The sequence below is a fragment of the Cladophialophora yegresii genome (assembly GCF_000585515.1).
Source record: "Cladophialophora yegresii CBS 114405 chromosome Unknown aczIN-supercont1.2, whole genome shotgun sequence".
Classification (NCBI taxonomy): domain Eukaryota; kingdom Fungi; phylum Ascomycota; class Eurotiomycetes; order Chaetothyriales; family Herpotrichiellaceae; genus Cladophialophora; species Cladophialophora yegresii.
In genome coordinates, this window is record NW_006913046.1 from 3928057 (window position 1) to 3947106 (window position 19050).

Sequence of the window (19050 nt, forward strand, 5' to 3'; positions counted from 1 at the left end):
ATGATCGAGAATTATTCAGTCTTGGCATCAGAAAATTTGGCGACATTTGGTCCGCATGCCAGACCTTTCGAGCAGATCTAAGGAGGGTTTACTTAAACCTACAGTTTTACCCCAGCTGTTGAAGAGTCAGCAAGATCGCATCCATCAGCCTCACGGGCTTCTAGGTGGCTGGAAACCCGCGTTTTGGCAATCAGCAACTGATGTTAGGATCCACGAAATACCCCAATAACAAGCTGGATGTGAGGTTCAGGCATGAGTGTAATTCGACCAACCGGGTCTGATCCTACCCCTTGGCCATAAGATGACTCCTTTGGAGTTTCCAACAAGATTAGCTGACTTGTCCTTAAACGACTCGAGCCATAACCCGTCCTTGTATGCCAATCTTAAGTCGATCCGTAAATCAACCTTGTCGGTTTCGAACCGTCTCAACTCGATTGTTAAAGATGCCGAATTCGTCAAGGAGGTATCCTGCCATCTGGGCTTGCCGCTGGTAGCAAATGAGCGCTGCGGGAGCTGGTACATCGACCCAGCCGATAAAGCTGGCAGCGCATATTTCAAGAGCACCGACGGCCATCATGGCCAGTGGGACTTCTCGCCTCGAAGGCTCAACCTTCAATTGTTCCCGATCCTGTCTGCGCACGGCGGTGCTATCCTGGTTGATTCAACCCGCCGAGGCAAGAATCTGCCAGACGCTTTCAGCAAGACAGTACCGATATGGGTTGCTGTTGTCAATAGAGCTCTCTTCCCTGAAGCAACCTCCATGCACCGTTTCCAGAGTCCGCCACCACCTGACAATATTCAGCCCTCCGAGCTCTCCCAGATTGCAGCGCGTCTTGATGGGTTCACAAAGACTTTCTGCCACCTCGGTCTAGACCTACAGCGCCTGCGCAGTCAGCTGGGAGGTCCGATCAGGGTCAGCTGGGCCATCAATAGACAATCCGACAATGGATACGACCTAGGGGATGAGAGTGGCGTGACAAGTTCTTCTCGAGACCTTCACCCATCCTGTCATCATCTAGTGCTCTGCTCTGCTTCCCGGCGCGTTCGTGGGGCCGAGATTTCCGAAGGCGGATACATTCAAGGCGCTGGGGACGACAGTGAAGGTTGGTCTCATAACCTGACTGCTCAGCTCTTCTGGCAACATAAAGACCTGTTGATGAGAAGTCCCGAGGATGAGCTTCCTGCTCTTATCAAGACACTGCTGGAACAAGACGGGAATAGCCGGCTGTCGAGCATGGCAGCGACTAGAATCATCCCCACGACAACCATGTTCATCGCAAGTGGACCCCTGGACGGCTTTGGCAGCTTCGATCTCATCGTCAATTGTCAAGGTGATTCACAAAACTCCACATCGAAGGCTGTGTATCTCAAGTGTCGCCCAGGCAAGTCAGGGAGCAAGGACCTTCGTGACCAAGTCTCCGTCGCTGTCAATGCCATCCGCGACAAGCTTCTGCGGCAATCGGAAAGCCAGATACTCGTCACGTGTTCAACAGGAAAAGACCTCAGCGTAGGTGTTGCAGCTGCGGCATTATGTCTACTTTACGATAATGAAGGTAAGATAGTCCTTTTCCCTGCCTTTCGGCCTAGACTGAGTACGACGTGCAGGCCAATTAAGAGCAGCGAATGAACATCCTCTGGTCGATAAACATCTTGTGAAGCAGAGACTTGCCTGGATTACCTCCTCAAAAGCCGATGCAAATCCTTCGAGAGCAACATTACAAGCGGTCCATTCTTTCTTGATGCGGCGTCCTGAGTAATGCAGCGTTGAGGTCCGTAGTCACAGTGAGTCAGGTTAAGGTGACGACGGTTTTGACAGATTATTGGGAGCTGCGATTGTGTACCTCTAGTGGACGCTTCAGGCACGAATTCTCGGTGCGGTCTGTCATGACTGCCCACCGAGATTTGGTCGGGTGGGCAGAAGCTGACACCGAAGTGAAACCGAGGTGAAGCCATCGATGTGGATTGCATCATGATCCGCCGCCGAAAAACGAATGCGCGAGACCTTCAATTACTCGTTGATTTTCGATTGACTTCGAGGAGACAGACTTGCGACCTGATTCCGTGCACAAGAACTGTTACTGCATCTTCGCTCGACATCTTCCTCGCCGTACTGCCAACATGTCGATGCTCACAATCAACGACACCTTGCCGTTACCCAACTCCTCTGTCCGCATACCCCGCCTTGGGTTCGGCGTCTACCAGTCTCCTGCTTCTGTCTGCGTACAATCATGTCTCTCTGCGCTACAAGCCGGGTACAGGCATATTGACACCGCGCAATTTTACGCCAACGAAAACGAAGTCGGCGAGGCTGTGCGAAAGTCCGGTTTGCCACGATCCGAGGTGTTCATCACCACCAAAATCCTCTCCGCCGGCGGTAGCGTGGAGAAATCCTACCAGAAATGTCTCGACAGTGTGGAAAAGATTGATCCCGGCCACGACGGCTACGTCGACCTGTTCCTGATACACAGCCCCAACGCAGGGAGCGCGAAGCGGAAAGAGATGTGGCAAGCACTGGAGAAACTGTATGAGACGGGCAAGGTCAAGAGTATAGGAGTGAGCAATTTCGGAGTCGGGCATATCGAGGAGTTGAAGGAGTACGCAAAGGTCTGGCCGCCGCACGTCAATCAGATCGAGGTATGGCCAGCGTTAGCAGCTGTCAAGTCCGAGACACCGTACTGACAAATATTGCAGCTTCATCCGTTTTGTCAGCAGCGAACGTGTGTTGAGTATTGCCAGAAGAATGGGATCGTTGTCGAAGCATACTCGCCACTGGTCCGGAACTACAAATCCAACGATGAGACACTGGTCTCCCTGGCCAAGAAGCACAGCAAGACCACTGCACAGATCCTCATCCGATATTGTCTGCAGAAGGATTGGGTGCCGCTGCCCAAGAGTGACAACCCTGACAGGATCAAGCAGAACGCAGATGTGTATGATTTCCAGCTTTCACAAGAAGACATGGGCAGTCTGGATGGCTTGGACCAGGGTGATGGTGGCGCGATTGTGCAAGCCGTGCGAAACTCATGACTGTGCATCGTGGGCAACCGAACTTTGTTGCGCAGGGACTGAAGCCGCCCTCTAAACCATGGGACAAGTAGGTCACTCTTGAGCGAAACCGACTGACCAGAGTTGGTCAGTATCGAAATACTGCCATACCGTCGATGCGAGGGCTCGATTACTCTTTCTTACTCATCTGCACCTGTTCCGGGTTTCGCTACCGCCCGTATGCAACATTCGAAAGCTTTCCTGTCCCAGCGCAATCGACTTTGCTTGGCTGCTGCATTGCTTTGAGCATCAAAACTTGAGGTCTAAAACCGAAGCAACCTCTTATCGTTTCTACCACGGAATGTGCTTGAGTTCGTCGTCTCTGGCAGGCACGATTGTTTAAGGACATGAAAGGGTTCTCCTCACCCCGGGCTAGTGATGAGCTCGAGGTAGAATGCGCTTGAGAGCCTGAGTACGTCAAGCTCGAGGTAGGCAGACGGACATGCAAGGTCAAGCCAGGCGTCACCGCCCCAGCCAACCTGGCTCAGCTCCCAACGTTTTCCTCGCGCATCCTCGGCGACATGGGAGTGGTTCCCCCTTGGATGTATGAGGCCACTCAACACGCACAAGGTCAGGCATCGTGCATCCGGGTTCAGCAGTCACTGGTGAACTTATCGCTACTCAGAACAGCAATCTGAGGTGTAAGTGTTTGGTCTCCGTCGCACATCCCGGTTTCGGCCACGAACGCTGGAGCATCATCTCGGGCATGGGAAGAATACGGGCGGCAAGTAGACCAAATTCACCCTGGTGTCTTGACTGATGAAAAATGGCCTCCCGTGAACAGCGCGGATTGACACAACGGCCGCTCGTTGAATAAGCACAGCTTTAAGCGGCGGGAAAGCAGCAACAGAACTTTCTAGTCACGACTCTGAAGCCTTGTGCCTGGGAAGATTGCCAAAATCGACTTCGGGAAATCTAGATTGGGTGTAGTGTGCAGTCATGTACAGTATACGCCATTTCGCGATTACTTAACAAAACCGGCTTTTCCGCAGCACGCGTCTCGACGGCAAGGACCTGCGAGCCTTGTCAGCTGGACCATGTCCATACCCATCATCGGTGCAGGAAATGTTGAGATCGCCACACGTCAGAGGCAGGGTTTTGCAACTCGAAACCAGGAGCTCCTCTTCTGGCCATGGCGGCTTCTGGCTGTTCCGGATTACGTCGAGAGGCCCGAGCTGAACGGATCGATAAAGTAAACAAGATCTCCACATGATCGATATCCTCGCCAGAAGGGGGGACGAGGCCGCAGGAGTGGTCAGCCAAAGCGAAGACTGAGCGATTCGGAGTAGGCCAAGCTGTTAATGTGGCCCTTTGGTGCAAGAGCATTCGACCAACCCGTCTCGCACAGCGGCAGGTATGTAGCGAGGCCTCTCCCTTCGCCATCGGTACCTGAACGATTCACTGCACACAGCATCTTCTTTATCGTATCTTTTTCTACCGCTGTCCAGCCGAGAAATCGCTCCCAGATACAGACCCATCGGGACTCTTTCCCAGCATGGCGACCGAACCCAACCCCACCATTGAGGAGCTGCTTCAACGCAACATGTTAGTAGCCTCCAGTAGCCACCTCGGGAGACATACTGAACGACCAAAGGGAATATGCGTCAAGGCACAAACCCATAGGGTCCATGATGACCAGAATGAAGAACAACCCCAAAGCATACGGTCCACATGTGCTCATTGGTACGCTTTCTCCCAGAAGGCTCAGAACGCGGCTCGATCGTGACACTGAACCCAGGCAGTCTCATGCTTCGACTCTCGCGCCGACCCATTCGACTTTCTGAAGCTGATGCCACGTGAATGTCTTGTGCTGCGGAACGTGGCAGGCCGCTTTTCCACCGTCGCAGAACAGATCGCCGCACTCGATACTCTCTTCCATGTCTCCCAGATCGTGCTGGTTCATCATAGCAATTGCGGAGCTTCGCACGTCACCACGCAGCAGGGGCTCGAGAGCGTTCGTGAGAAGAGACCCGACTTCACAGAGTTTAAAGAGCTTGAAGCTAGATTGCCTATAAAGGAGGACAACTACGAGTCGGTGATCGAAGACCTGCAGATGGTCAAGCGCAACGGGTACTTGAGAAAAGATCTGACTGATGGCGCTGCCGTGTTCTGGCTTGACGTTGAGACCGGGTTGTTGACGAGAGTATATGCTGATGGAAGCACGAGCAGGATGTAGACTCGATGGCATTAGGCGGCTATTCAGTCCTCGGTACGCAGGGACTATGTATACCTTCTGGCATTATGCTGGGCGCCAAAGGAGATATACGAGCACTAAGATCATCGGCTTCGCGTGTCTCAAGTAGAAATGTACTCGGTAAGGGCCCGCCACCTGTGCCTTGGCTGTCTCGGCCCTGACGCCATTGCAGACTCGGTAAAGTCCATCAAACCTCCCCCAGATTTCAAGACAGACGCCCAAACCAGTTTAGCCAGGTACCGTACGCGTGAAACATCTCGTGCAACCACTCACCACTCTCTCTCTCTCTCTCCCGAGATTCTCCTGCTCTCGCGCCACCTCGATCTCGATGTGTTTCACAACCCGGGCGAGACTGAAACCTCTTCTCCGCAAGCGTTGGTCGACATGACAGGGATGCCTCCTTCCTCGCACATGTCAGACAAGCCACGCGTCCCATCCACCACGTCGTTGAACGTTTTCATGGCCACAGTCAGAGTCCACTCTTGCAATCTGGCTCTTTCTTTTACACCATCGTGACTATTTACTCAAGCTGGCTTACTTTCAACGTCGACGACTAGGAAAGCCTTTCGGCCCAAGTTAATTAATGTAGCCCACCATGGCCCCTCTCAGCGTCAGCAGCTGCCTCTTCTGCAAGCCCAAACCGTGGAACGAAAGGGAACTCGAACTCCTCAACTGGTACGCCTTGCACATGAACGGCCGGCTGGACACATGTATCTGCACGTGGCACAATCGGGCACAAATCCAGATGCTTCCGGATGTGCGGCAGTCGATTGCGCGGGAGTCGAGACGACGGACGACACCCCTCGGCGAATTGCGGGTTAAAGTCTTTATGGAGCATTATCGGGGGATGCAGGCCGATCGGAAGAAGAAGTCGTCCGCGAGGTGCGTCGTTATGTGATTGACATGGCCGTCTACGCCGCGTGTGGTACCAGAAAACCTGGAGGCGCGAGTTGCAGACAACTCGATCTTACACATCGCGACGACCCGACGACCCGACGACACTCTGAAATGGCCGGATTGCAGTGCTTCGCCGCGAGACGCCCATACGCGGGATCCACTCAAGTCAAGAAGAGCAGATTAGAGCCAATATGGTAGCGAAGCAAGACGTGAAAGGGGATCTGCGCCGCCATTGGAAACTGCGTGAAGGTACCGTACATGGCTCCCATCAGGCATATTACAGCTTGCCGAACAGCCACTCATCCTACGGTCTGTTTCGCTGCGAGATCAATCCACTACGCACGAATTTCACCAAGCACCCTCCTCTTTGTCGCCATATCGGCATCTTAGGGACATACCACGTAAGCTTCCCCAGTGCGGGTATCAGCGTCGTGATAATGTGGAACGGTTCTTTGAGCGCCATTTTGCTATGGGATAGGAGTCGAGTCGAATAAAGAGGAGGGAGGTGTGGAAGGCGATATTGGTTGCAGGAGCAGGGACAGGGTAGGGGAAGGGCAAGCAGGACGGTGTTTGCCTACACAATGATACCTCTCGGCCGACGGCTCAGATCAGTCAGACAATCGGCCAGTCAGCGAGTCCGTCCATCCCTCCATTTGTCCACGCAACCATCCACCCATCGACACACGCGCCTCAAGGACCACCTCACGTCAGGGTAACCGGGTAACGGGCACGAGTGGTATCGGGTAGGAACCGGATACCCGAACTAGTCATAGTTAGTCTAGCCTGCATGAGCGCAAACGTGTTGCCCGATGCGGCAAATATCGGACTTGGCCTGGTCCGGCCTGATCTGGGCGGAGGCGCAATTGGCATGTCGTGGTGTGGTATCGCTGCTCCTGGAAGCGAGGAACAGACCCAGCGAAGGAAGCAAGGGAGGACCCCGAAGCTAAGGCTCGAGTGGTTTGAGGTATCGTCGTCTTTTGAACTTCACGCGTGTCAGCACAGTAATATGTATGGAACTCGATGGATCACGGCGGACACTGGGTTAGGGCAACTGGGTAATGGGAATTTAGTTAGTGGCTTGCCTTGGTGTCCTGGAGCGACAGCCAAGCTGTGAGTCCCAGCCGCCCTTCTGGAAAAGCAATGGTTTCAACCAGCTACTTATCGAGTATTCGGTTCTGGACTGTGGGTGACAAATGTAGGAAACCTTTCCCACAGAAGGACGTGGCTACTGGATTGCTTATCAACCTCGCGGTTTGTCTCGGCGGTTCTTTGCGAGCACCTGACCTCTCTGTCAGGACAATGTAGCAAGCAGTATCTTGAAATGTTGAGACTCTAGCTGTCCATTTCGCTGTATAGCCGCGCGTGTTCCGTAAGTGCCGAGAACGGCGCAAGGATGGACGCTTCCTTGGCCGACATGGTCCAATTCACACATCGGATTGTAGCACATGAAGTGGTGGCCAGACCTGAAGGTGTCGCACTATTCCAGGGTCAAGCTGACTGAAAGCGGCTGATGTGATGCCCTCTGGTTGTATGGGTTGAGTCCAGGACATTCAAGGTGCAGCATGACATTATGATATCAAGTCTGTACCGCTTTATACCGAAAGACTTCAGCATCACCGGTGAAAGCCACTCTCAGTCTTCCATCCCGGCTAACAAGAGCGAAAGACATACGGAGCCGAGACGATCATGGAAACGCAGCCCGAAACAGCCTCTCCTGTCGGCGCCAAGCCTTGGAAGCGATGCGCACCACAACTCCAACAAAAATTCCCTACGCCTCCCGTCCGGAAGTACCCACGATAAGATGATGATTTTGGTAAAATCGCAAAAAAGAAACGAGCTGGAGAAGCTGGGAATCGAACCCAGAACCTTTTCCATGCGGTGGAACGCATGATGCTAAGGAAACGTCATACCACTAGACCACATCCCCGTCTGGCTGATTTGTTGACGACATTTGCTCCGTACATCTATATATAACTTGATTTGCTACCATCATGTGATTATCACTGCCTTTTTTATCGCCCGACCAACTGCACTTACTGCGAGTACTCCGTAGTACTGGCCTTTGCAGAGTATGTAATTATGTCCTCTGTCGGCTACAACGAATCCAACAGCTCAACATACTCGATCCTGATGTGCGGTAATTGATGGAGAACTTCTACCTGAGCTCACCGTCATCTACTCATTGCTGGAGCCGCCCGACCACCACCAAACCTAGCTACGGACGACTCTTGTGTGCTCTTGCTCTGACACCGTGACCACCTCGATCATCACTTTCGTGCTTTGCGGCGCGGTCGGGCACGTATGTAGGGCTATTTTGCCGGCTGCGAAATGCCTTGTCGCTCGGCTCGGCAGAACGGACCGGAGCGGGCAACACCACTCCGTATGTAACACTGACTCCGTACTCCAGCTCTCTTTACTCCCCAGCCAGAGACGGAGATGCACCATCCCATGACGCCAAATCTACCATCACGGTCCCGAAGCATCATCTCCTTCCCGAGTATAATAGACATTTCTTCCTGTATTGTGTCTTCTTCCTAGCTTGTACCATCGCCACGTCCGCGTCGGCTCACTTACTGTACGATACAGCTGGTGTATCCGACAAATGGGAACCGCAAATGCACTCCCTCGCCAGAGCCAGAGTTGGAGCCAGGATCCGCATTCCCAGAGCACAGTGCCACGACTACCAACCTTGCAAGTGGCCTCGTGTTCATTCTCGACTCCTGACCACCTCACCTGTTAACATGCGCCAGCACAGACTCCCAGCGTCGTACTACCGCGGGGGAACATCACGCGCGGTCTTTTTCCAGCCGAAGGACCTCCCGGCAGACAGGTCGCAATGGGCGCCGATCTTCCTAGGCGTCCTAGGCAGCCCGGACCCCTGGGGCCGCCAACTCGACGGCATGGGCGGCGGGATCTCCAGCCTGTCGAAGATCTGTGTCGTCGGACCGTCAACCCACCCGGACGCGGACGTCGACTATACCTTTGCTGCAGTGGGCGTGAAGGACGCCGAGGTGGACTTTTCGAGTAATTGCGGGAATATGACCAGCGCGGTGGGTCCGTTTGCGGTCGATGCCGGCATCTTCGCCACCGGCGAGACAAGGGAGCTTGGGACCACCGCCGAGACGGAGAGAGATACCGACAGCAAACCCACAACGATGACGGTGCGGATCCACAACACCAACACCGGCAAGATCATCCACTCGACGTTCGACGTGCAGGACGGGGAAGCCGTCGCCAGCGGCGCGTTCAGCATCGATGGCGTTTCCGGCACGGGCGCGAGGATCCAACTCGACTTCGTCAACCCGGCGGGCTCCAAGACAGGCAAGCTGCTCCCCACGGGGAATGTCGTCGACACGTTCGACGGCGTGGCTGCGACGTGTACCGATGTGGGAAACCCGTGCTGTTTCGTCCAGGCCGCGTCCCTGGATGTCGATGGGGCCATCTCGCCGGCCGAGATGGAGGCGCACCCGACGCTTCTGGCACGGCTGGAATCGATTCGGCGGCAGGCGGGCGTGAAGATGGGGTTGGCCCGTACGCCTGCGGACGTGCCGGGGAGTGTGCCGAAGATATGTCTTGTTTCAAGGCCGGAGGAGGGGGACAGTGCCGCGGAGATGGACCTGCGCGTCCGTGCCATTTCCGTGGGCCAGCCGCACAAGGCTGTGCCGATCACGGTGGCGCTGGCTTGTGCTGCGGCGTCGAAGTTGGCGGGGTCGACGGTGCGGGAGTGCTGTTCTGAGCATCCCGTTGACTCGGCCGGTGTCACGCTGGGGCATGCCAGTGGGAGGCTGATGGTTGGGGCGCAGTACGACGAGCACGGCCATCTGAGGTCTGCGACTGTTTTCAGGACGGCGAGGCGGCTGATGGAGGGAGTCGTCTACTGGAAATGAAAAATACATGAGGTGGAGGTCAACTCGACCTGGCCTTGCTACATGCTTGATCCCGAACTTCAACAGCGTCTTCGACTCAGGACGCGGTCAGCCGCTGATGGTTTATGGCCGTGGAGAGCGCAAGGGCGGTGCACAATCACCAAGGGGGAGCCATCGCTTTGCTTGCTGTGACTCGAGCTATGTACGAGGTCCCAGCTTGATGATCACTACTCGTGGCACAGCAACAGGAAGAAGCACTGGTGGAAGAGACCGGATACTGGACAGGACCATCGTGCATTAGACGACATCTCCGAGGTGGCATTGTCACACGGTCAGTGTGCTGGATCTTCGTGGGCAGCCCGAATCCATCGCTTCCACTCTACCCAAGGATTCGGTGCCACGGTGTCCAACAGAGGGCCTAAGACAGCTGGACTCGTGTGCCTTTATCCATTGGCTGGAACATTCCGCCGCCGTCTTCCTCTCCCACAGTGTTCATCCACGTCCCTCGATCTTGAATCGCTTTCACTCAGCTTCACCAGTCGGTGCTGACCACGACCGACCCACGTAATTCCGCATCCGACAATTTGGTGGCATGCGGCGCAAGTGCACTGCCAAACGCTTGAATCCACTCAGAACCATCTCTTCTCATGTTCCTCCATGCTTCGAGGTTGCCGCAGACGTAGAGTCCATATTTCGCTCTCGAGAATAGGACATTGAGTCTCTGCATGGTCAAAAACCCTGGGAAGTGCGTGGCCACTGGATCAACAATGACAACTGTACAAGCGTCAGCATCTGGGCTACAAGACGATGGAGCAGCTGGACCTGTGGTGTCGGTCCACATGGAATAACTTACTGTCATACTCCATACCTTGTACCTTATCCGCCGTTTCCACAAACACATTCTTCGCAGCGGCGGCTCCTTTCACCTCCTCGGCCATTTCCCTCTTAGCAACCCAGAGCATGTTTAGCTCAGACTTGTATGGCGCCAGGATAGCGATTGTGCAAGGCTTTGTTGAGCCAAATCCAGCTGTAAGAAGGCCTTGTAGGATTCGCAGGACCAGGTTGGCGTAAGTGACGCAAACGATTGTACTCCCGCTCTTTTTCTGCACGGCGCTCGGAATATCAAAGAAGATCAACGGCTTGGCAATCCCGTAGTGGACGGTGTTATGATGCACAATTTCGCCAGCCAGAGGTCGCCTCTCCAAGTATGTTGATGGATCGCTCGTGAGGCGAGACTGATAGCAGACCTTGCTGTAGATTTCGGTAATCTCGGGCATAGCCCGATACTGCACGGTAAAGAATGCCGCACGCATGCCTATTGTCTGAGCACGTTCCTGTAAGGACATCTCAAGTTGAGGCTGGCATGGGTTCCGCATCTCAATGTCTTCATCTACCCTCGGTGGTAGCTGGAAGTGGTCACCCACCATGATCTTGCCTACTGCGTTTGGGAAGTAAGCGAGTAATGGCCACCAGTAGTACTCCGCAATTCGCGAGGCCTCATCCACCACGATCAACTCAGCCTCTGAGTAGTTCTTGGTGAAGACGGCATCCGCAGCACCAGCAACCGTGGCGCAAACAGCCGCCGCGTTCGAGATAGTGTATGCCATCAACTCCTCAATCCCCGTATGAAAAAGCATCATGACATCGTCGTGTAGTTCCTTACCGTCACTGAATCGTTGATATAGTCCTGCAAATTCGGAAAACAAGTCCTCCCCCAGTAAATGTGGGCCATCCGGTTCTAAACCTGCAATTTGCCGCATCCTGTGTCCGACCGAGAGTTCCAAGTGCTCTACACGCTTGTCATCTACGAACTCGTATTTGCAAGCAGTAAAGGTTTGACAATGTGCCCTGATTTCTTCCTCCTGGCGTGGGAGGCTGGCAACGGCCTTGGTACCTGTTTTACTCTGAGCCTGGGCTGCCCCGCTCCGCAACTTCTCGCGTCGGGACGTGAGTGCGCCTCGTAAAAAGATTGATCTTTCGGTCTTGATGCTATGCAAGCGCACTAGGTATTGGGATCTGGGAACCTGGCCGCTGCCGATGAGTCCATGTAGTCTGCGCTCTAAGCCGATCGCCAAGGCATCGGTGGCACGATTCCCCTGCGCAGTCAGCAAAACGTGATGCTTTCTTGCACCATCGAGAAGAAACGGCTTGACTGCTTCAACCACAAAGTGGGTCTTCCCTGTACCAGGACCGCCATGACAGAGGACAAATCCAGCCGGCGCACACCTGGCCATAGATATAGCGGTCTTCTGGCCATCGTTGAGATCCATGTTTTGCTCGGCTGCGAGATCTTTGTTGGCTAGCAACCCATAGATGTCTTTCTTGGGAATGCTACCAGGCTTGTTGCCCACAAGAAATCGGCACACTGCCATTCCCATTGAGCCGGGCCTGGCAGCTGGTAATGTGGAGCGCAATATATCGAAAGCGTCCATGATATAGGGAAACTCGCTGTGGCGGGCCTCTGGACACACAGTCGCTTTCAGACCAGGCCCTTCCAGAATTTTCCTGAAGCCGGAACCACCACGACCTCGGGGGACGGGAGTGAGGCGTAAACGTCTCGGAGATGTTACGTCCTTCCCAAACTCTAGACACGCCGTCACAACGCCGTTACCAGACCATGGAATTGGTTCAATGACATGCATACTCCAGCTTGTTGCTCCATTGTCATCTTTGAAGGCCACAGTGGCACGGTCCCCAGAGGAGAATCCGGCCAACCGCCCCTGGTCCCGGGGTACCTTAAATATCGCATAATAGCGGTTGCGGTCTCCTTCCTCTGCGCTGATAACGTGGATGGCGCACTCGAAATCCTCGCGGTCTGCCTTTTCTTTCGCTTCTCTTAATATCTTAGTACCGACACCTAGTGTAGCAAAGTAGTCGTTCGAGCTGAAAAAAGATGCTCTAGCTGGCTCCTCTGGGTTGGATGCTAAAGCCCGGGACATGCCTTTACCATCGAGAAAAGCGGTCTGCGGCTGCAAGGGATAAGTACCCTCCCAGATTCGAAATTTGGTGATGAGCGATTCCAGGTCTTGCCGAAAATGGTAAGTTGTGTCCTCGATTAAAACAGTAAGACGGGAGGCTGACTTGAAGGCCTTCTGCAGATGTAGCAAAGAGTGAGAGGGCGACTCTATGAACATGTTTTCGGAGAAGAATCGGCCAGTGTCATATTGAACGGAGAGGGGGAACTGACTGTAGCTCGTAAAGGTTGGCGTAGTCTTTGGCAAGAGCTCAGAATAGAGTTCCTTGTTGATCTTGATAGGGGCAAGCTTCAGGCATGTGTCTCGAGTCAATCTGATGCACGTCTGCTTACGACCCCCTGGAGCGGAGTCGTCTTCGAGATGAAACGACAACTGGAGGTATGAGGTATAGGTAGGCGACACATGAAAAAAGATATCTCCGGCCGCCACGTACGTTATCTTTTTTTCTCTGGCGTGACAGATGTCCGGCAACGAGGTTGTTGCAGGTTTCGAAAGGGATATACCAAGTGGATCCTTAGCATCCCATGTTGGATCATGTGTGAGAGGGGACGTGACCACCGGTGTGGTATGCAACTCTTCATCGGAGATACCTTGTTGGATTTTGGTTGAGAACGGATCCAGCCTAAAAACGCTGGCGTTGTATCTTCGTGCCATCTTGATTCAAATCAGATTGGGCTTGAAGGTAGCATTCAACGTCTCTGTCCACTTCCACAAATTGAGCTTATCACAGACTCGAAGCCAGGTTGGTCTGTGTAAAACTTGTGGTGATAGAGGGGTAGAGCCGAAGGCTCGGCTGTATTTGAGGTCGATATTGGGACAAAAGAAGGTCGCTTAGGTGACGCGGGCCTGCTTGTCTCGACCGCTACCTGTTGACTGATCAACAAGGAAGGTGTGATCACACCATGGAGATGCTCTGTAAAGGTATGCGCGGAATGTGGTCTGAAAGTGGTGGTTGGAGGATCAATCGCCAGAGGCTTCCCTGAGAATCAACCGTATGCCTGAAGGGCGTGAGAGGTGTGGATGAATTTGTGGACGAGGAGGGGAGAGGAGAGGCGCCTCTCACTTGAGTGACAAGAACCCGACAGCCACCTAATCAGGATCGAGTTGGCCGGGTCCTCAGAGTGGACTCTTCGTTTTGTCAGGAGCGATGAGCTATTCGGACAGGTCTCACATACAAATTATCGAGGACGGGTCGAAAGCCAGCCTTGGGAAGGCTGACTGAAGGATTGTACAGTGATCCACAGGTGAGGTTAGCCAGAAGTGAGGTCTAAGTCTCTCAACATGTGACGTTTTAGAGGTAGGCTCGAAAGACGGAGTTCGGAAGGTAAGGCTCGAGAGATAGAGGTTGAAGGCTAAGGCTCGAGAGGTGACGCTGAGGAGATACTCTCGAGAGAGATGAGGTGTAACAGGTGAGGTTGAAGAGGTGAGTGAGGTGTGAGAGCTGATATTTGAACACTCGAGACAGAGACCCGGCATCCTGGTTGCTGTGTGCCTCTTCACCACCGAGCTGAGGGCGGTGAGCTCTCCAGTCATCTAGTGGGGTGCTCGAGTGAATTTCTGTACAGGTCAACTAGCAGATCCGATCAGCCATACTCACCTTGTCGATAACTAAGCTCAGTCTCGTGGGCATCGCATTCCGAAGTGGTATCATCGTCGATCCTTGTTCTTGTTTTCTTTCTGCTGCGCATTCGCGGAGGTGGCATCATTGTGCCACTGTCTAGTCCTCAGTATCGAACCAGCAGCGAACACCAAAACACTAAAGGAAGGTAACACAGACACATAGCCGCCATGGGCCGTGCGTCAAGCCCCGGGCGGCCAGCTAATCGACGCCCACGATCGGGGATATGTCATTGAACCTGGAGGTTGTCGGAGCACCCAGCATACCGCAGACTTGCATGAACTCAGAAGAAATGTGGGAAGGCCGCGGTTAGGAACTGAGGCTGCGCATTATTCAGCTCGACAGCTTCTTGGAATCTGGTGGGGATAGCCGCCGTGTGCAGCAGAGCGCCCGTCACCAGAGCCTGCTGTGTCTCAATTTATCGTGCCGACTGTGGCTCGACAGAGGGCACGGGCAGGCGCGAAAACAAGAGATTCAAGTAACCTGTCAGGCAGCTGCTACCTCAGGCTTCGGACGTTGGAGTGCATTGAGAGAAAGATGCTGGGTGGACCTTCCCTGCTGGATACGGTAGCTACCATGCTGAGTCCGGGATCCTGATGCCCTGCAAATAGTCATCGTTGTTCAGTTCTCATAATAGGGTTTTGCCGCCTGTAAGGAGGCAGTACGTTCGTGGCCAGCAACTTGAGTAGGGAGACAAATGCTCAAACGGCGATTGAACGGCTAGAGCCCGCCGCTTTTGACTCGCTTCTCCCGCGAAATACCTAGGTAGTTAGGCAGCGTCTCTGCTTCTCCGTAGCACAGAGGAGGCTTAGCATGGATCTTTGCCCGAGCTGAACAAAGGGGGCAATTCGGGCTTCTGGTCTCGGGGTATATAATGAGCTCTGGGCTCTACTTCATCACGGAGAGGTACTGTCCAACTCGCTACCTCAACAAGAAGGCTATGAAAGCTAAGGCTAACTCGAGTAGCGCACTGGGGCTGCGAGACGCGCGGACCGAGCCATCACGACACTGAACTGGACGCATACCAAACGCCAACAGCAGGTGTGACTGTTCGTGGCCACATGGTAAGGAGTGAACGTGTGTCCTATGCCCTTTCTAAAACGCCGCGGTCACCAAGAATGAAGCGTTGGCGTACCAGCTCTTGACTCATCCGATATCGAACACGGCCTCGACCTATTCTTCCATACAAGACCACATACGTTGAAGAAGGAAGATGGTCTCTTTCAATGTAAGCAGTAAATGCCGGCCCGCCTGCCTACTGTGTGCTTGCCACAGGTCATCTCCCCACCATCAGCGGAACCCGGATGAAGCATGGCCCAGCATACAGCCTGCAGCATGGCGCATTCAACATTCTAACACCCACTTTTCACTATGCCGAACATGCGCCCGCAACAGCTGTGCAATCTCCGTCCATGCTTTCTTCTGCAGCATCTTCCCCTTTTCGCTGGTGACGAGCTCTCCTTTCCTACACAGACACGTATTCGTAATATGTCAGCCTTGACTACGTTTCCCGGTTGTGCAGCCTCGATTTCTGCTAGGGTGGTCAGTCACTCACATGTCGAACACATCATGACTCCAGAACATTCCATGGGCATCCTTTCCCAACGTTGTCCCGCTGACAAGAATCCGACTGCCCTCCTCAGCCGTTCTCGCAAAGACGCGCTGGAACATCGAGTTGGCCAAGGTCATCAAGTGGCCAAAATCGCGTCCGAGGTTCGTGCGGCAGAGATTGGGACAGCACGTCGTGATGACCACGTCGTCGACGTTGTTGAGGCGTGTGGCTGACACGAGGCCCTCCATGACGTACATGAGCAAGAGCTTGGTCATGCAGTATGTTTCCTGAACGCCAAAATTTTCTTTGTCGTTGACGTAGTCGAGGAGCCTTGCACTGGGATTGTCGACCACGGCGTCCAGGGCCGTGGGGTTGACCATGCGGTGGCTCACGCTGCCGACAAACTCGAGATGAGAAGGAGATCCGCTCGTCTGGGCTGATTGGTGGAGCTTGGGGAGTAGCAGGACGGCGAGCAGTGCAGTGGACAGGACGTTGACCTGTAGGGACATTTCATATCCGTCTGGGCTGAGCTGGTATGAAGATGCTGCTATCCCGGCGTTAAGGACAGCGATATCGAGGGTTGGTTCCGCCTCGGTTATAGCCTTGGCAAACGACTTGACGGACTCGAAGGAGCTCATGTCGACTTGGTATATCTGCACGTTGGCAGCGTTGTAGCCTGCCTGTTGGCATATTTGGGCTCTAGCATCTTCACCGCGCTGGAGGAAGCGGACGCCGAGGATCAGACGGGAGGCGCCTAGACGGGCGAATTTGATCGCAGCTTCGAGTCCGAGTCCGACGTTTGCACCGGTGATGAGGACGGTTTTGCCTGCGAAGGAGGTCTTAGGGTCGGTGGGCGGGTTCTGCGCTTGGTCAGTCTCTGTTACATGCGAGGCTGCATGGTCCAGGAGCGAGGAAGCATTACGCGTGCTGACCACCACATTGCGGAAAGACCTTGGTCGTGCGGCGGAGTGCGTCCCATACTGGCTGCTGGTTGATTTGAAGGTCAACGGGATATGGAAAGGTCATAAAACCCAAAAAAGGCGAACTGCTCTCTTTATGGGCCTTCAGCAGAGCAGGCAGGAGGGGGGTGGGTATCGGCGAGCTAGCGGAAGCACTTCGGCGGACCGCTCGGTGGGTGCTCGGAGTCTCGGACGCGGGCCGGGCGGTGGCCTTGACTGTATCTCGAGGGTGCAACTAGCCACCCTGCTGCCTCTTTGCCTTTTCTGCTTGAATGATGTGGTGCAGGTCTTTCAAGATCTCCGACAATGGCGCACAGTGGCCTCGCGGCTCGTGAAGTGGCGGCTGCTCGCGGGCTTCCTCCCCCAACATCGCAACCAGCATCCTTGTCTTGTCCGGCTCAAACACACTCTTGCCCGCAAGTCCGCGAACGTCTGCAATCCCGAACTTTGCCTTCAGTTTTGACAACGTTTCGTTACTGATCTGCAGGAGGAGCTGGACCTGCAGATCGAGATGGTAGTCCAGCGAGAAGCCCCCCAGGTTGAGACCCGGGAATAATTGGGGCACCGGTCGTTCCAGGCCGAATAGCATCGGCATCGAGTCGAGAATGCTTGAGAAGTTGGTTCGGTATATCCGGATCAGGCAGACGAAACATGAGAAGAGCGAGAACATCGAGGGCACATCGCACCGGCTACTTCCGTTGGTGGTTGAAATACCATCGGGCGCAGCTCCTTCTGATGAAGGAGTAGGTGCCAGCGCAGCGGGACCAAACAGGTCCAGTATCTCCAGTAGTGTCTTGGATTGCGCGAGCATCCGTCCGACCAAGAAGGAGGAATTGTAGCCCAGCTCTGGAGGAAGTGTTGCCTCCGGACATTTGTCGGCCGCCTTGCAGTATTTGACAAGCTCCAGGTCCGCCAGAACTTCCCGCTGGAGCTCCCCCAGCTTAGCCTGGTAATTTTGTCGGGTGATGTGCGTTGCGACCCCATTCTGCAACGCCTCTGTGGGAGCGTCGGATGGCCCGGCAGCACGACTGTCTTGTTCCAAAGCACCGTTCCACCTGCTCTCTGCGCCGAGGTGGTTGGCGTGAGTAGCCGGCGCCAACGGTGTGTTGGTAGCAGCCACGGTGTCTGCGATGTTGATGTCTAATGCAGTATTTGGTCCCGTTGGAAGAGGTAGTACCTCAAGTCTCCGGCAATGGTATCTAGGACCGGTGCTAGGGGTGGTTATGCATTCCCTGCCGGTCTTCGCACACCTGTCACACTGCTGCATCGACTCTGAAGTGCGTTCGCATTTCACCTTGGAGGCGTGGCACGCATCGCAGGTCTTGCGGATGTACCATATTTGAGCGGAGGTCGGATCCTTTCCTTGCTGGTTGATGTGGGAAGCTGTGTACGCCGGCACCTGAAGGATGACGCCAGCCACGACACAGAGCCTGTTCGCTTTCAAGCATCGATTGCACGAGACTGCTTCGGAAGCCCGTTCACATCGGTTCTTTGAGGACTTGCAGCTGTCGCACGCCAGCCACCGGGATCTGGTTCTGCCTACAATCGTGGTCGGAAGCCTCGAGGTCGTGAACCGAAGGGGGGCGTGCTCAGCCATTTGAAATGCTCCCGGAAGAGCCGCCATGTCAGATGAAGGTCCCGAGAATGCCATGTCCTGTACGCCTATCACCGATGCAGCGGGTTCATGACGGCAATGTTTTGATACCTCTCTCCCGGGTGCGACCCCCTGTTTGCTTGCAAAGAAGTGGTCTTGCTTCTGCTGGAAAGACCGTGGGCGACCGAAAGAGCTCGGTGGTGGAGTCCGGGCCGACCACCTTCGGCGAGGCTATCGGCCAGCCACGCGTGCCACGCCAACGCCAGCCTTATGCGCCGACATCTTATCTTATCGATCAACCCCCGAATCTAGACTGCCGAGGCAACTTTCCCACATCTCCAGTAATTCAT

General features: G+C 54.4%; 8 protein-coding genes across 8 annotated transcripts; 5 read left to right on the forward strand and 3 right to left on the reverse strand.

Annotated features, from left to right (window-relative positions):
* Positions 1-301: 301 nt before the first annotated feature.
* A1O7_03334 (initiator tRNA phosphoribosyl transferase) lies at positions 302-1757 on the forward strand (the record flags this gene model as incomplete). Its single annotated transcript, XM_007757356.1, has 2 exons — positions 302-1553; positions 1606-1757. The coding sequence occupies 2 exons, from the start codon at positions 302-304 to the stop codon at positions 1755-1757; spliced, it is 1404 nt and encodes a 467-aa protein (XP_007755546.1).
* Positions 1758-2118: 361 nt separating this feature from the next.
* A1O7_03335 (alcohol dehydrogenase) lies at positions 2119-3027 on the forward strand (the record flags this gene model as incomplete). Its single annotated transcript, XM_007757357.1, has 2 exons — positions 2119-2634; positions 2692-3027. 2 exons carry the CDS (start codon positions 2119-2121, stop codon positions 3025-3027), a joined length of 852 nt encoding a protein of 283 aa, XP_007755547.1.
* Positions 3028-4676: 1649 nt separating this feature from the next.
* Positions 4677-5221, forward strand: A1O7_03336 (carbonate dehydratase; the record flags this gene model as incomplete). Its single annotated transcript, XM_007757358.1, has 2 exons — positions 4677-4728; positions 4788-5221. 2 exons carry the CDS (start codon positions 4677-4679, stop codon positions 5219-5221), a joined length of 486 nt encoding a protein of 161 aa, XP_007755548.1.
* A 613-nt stretch (positions 5222-5834) lies between these two features.
* Positions 5835-6137, forward strand: A1O7_03337 (uncharacterized protein; the record flags this gene model as incomplete). The annotated part of the gene is made up of 1 exon (XM_007757359.1): positions 5835-6137. The coding sequence occupies one exon, from the start codon at positions 5835-5837 to the stop codon at positions 6135-6137; it is 303 nt and encodes a 100-aa protein (XP_007755549.1).
* A 2740-nt stretch (positions 6138-8877) lies between these two features.
* Positions 8878-10023, forward strand: A1O7_03339 (uncharacterized protein; the record flags this gene model as incomplete). The annotated part of the gene is made up of 1 exon (XM_007757360.1): positions 8878-10023. One exon carries the CDS (start codon positions 8878-8880, stop codon positions 10021-10023), a length of 1146 nt encoding a protein of 381 aa, XP_007755550.1.
* A 511-nt stretch (positions 10024-10534) lies between these two features.
* On the reverse strand, positions 10535-13631 carry A1O7_03340 (uncharacterized protein; the record flags this gene model as incomplete). The annotated part of the gene is made up of 2 exons (XM_007757361.1): positions 10535-10776; positions 10856-13631. 2 exons carry the CDS (start codon positions 13629-13631, stop codon positions 10535-10537), a joined length of 3018 nt encoding a protein of 1005 aa, XP_007755551.1.
* Positions 13632-16146: 2515 nt separating this feature from the next.
* A1O7_03341 (uncharacterized protein) lies at positions 16147-17087 on the reverse strand (the record flags this gene model as incomplete). The annotated part of the gene is made up of 2 exons (XM_007757362.1): positions 16147-17007; positions 17070-17087. The coding sequence occupies 2 exons, from the start codon at positions 17085-17087 to the stop codon at positions 16147-16149; spliced, it is 879 nt and encodes a 292-aa protein (XP_007755552.1).
* A 254-nt stretch (positions 17088-17341) lies between these two features.
* Positions 17342-18730, reverse strand: A1O7_03342 (uncharacterized protein; the record flags this gene model as incomplete). Its single annotated transcript, XM_007757363.1, has 1 exon — positions 17342-18730. One exon carries the CDS (start codon positions 18728-18730, stop codon positions 17342-17344), a length of 1389 nt encoding a protein of 462 aa, XP_007755553.1.
* Between the last annotated feature and the right edge of the window lie 320 nt (positions 18731-19050).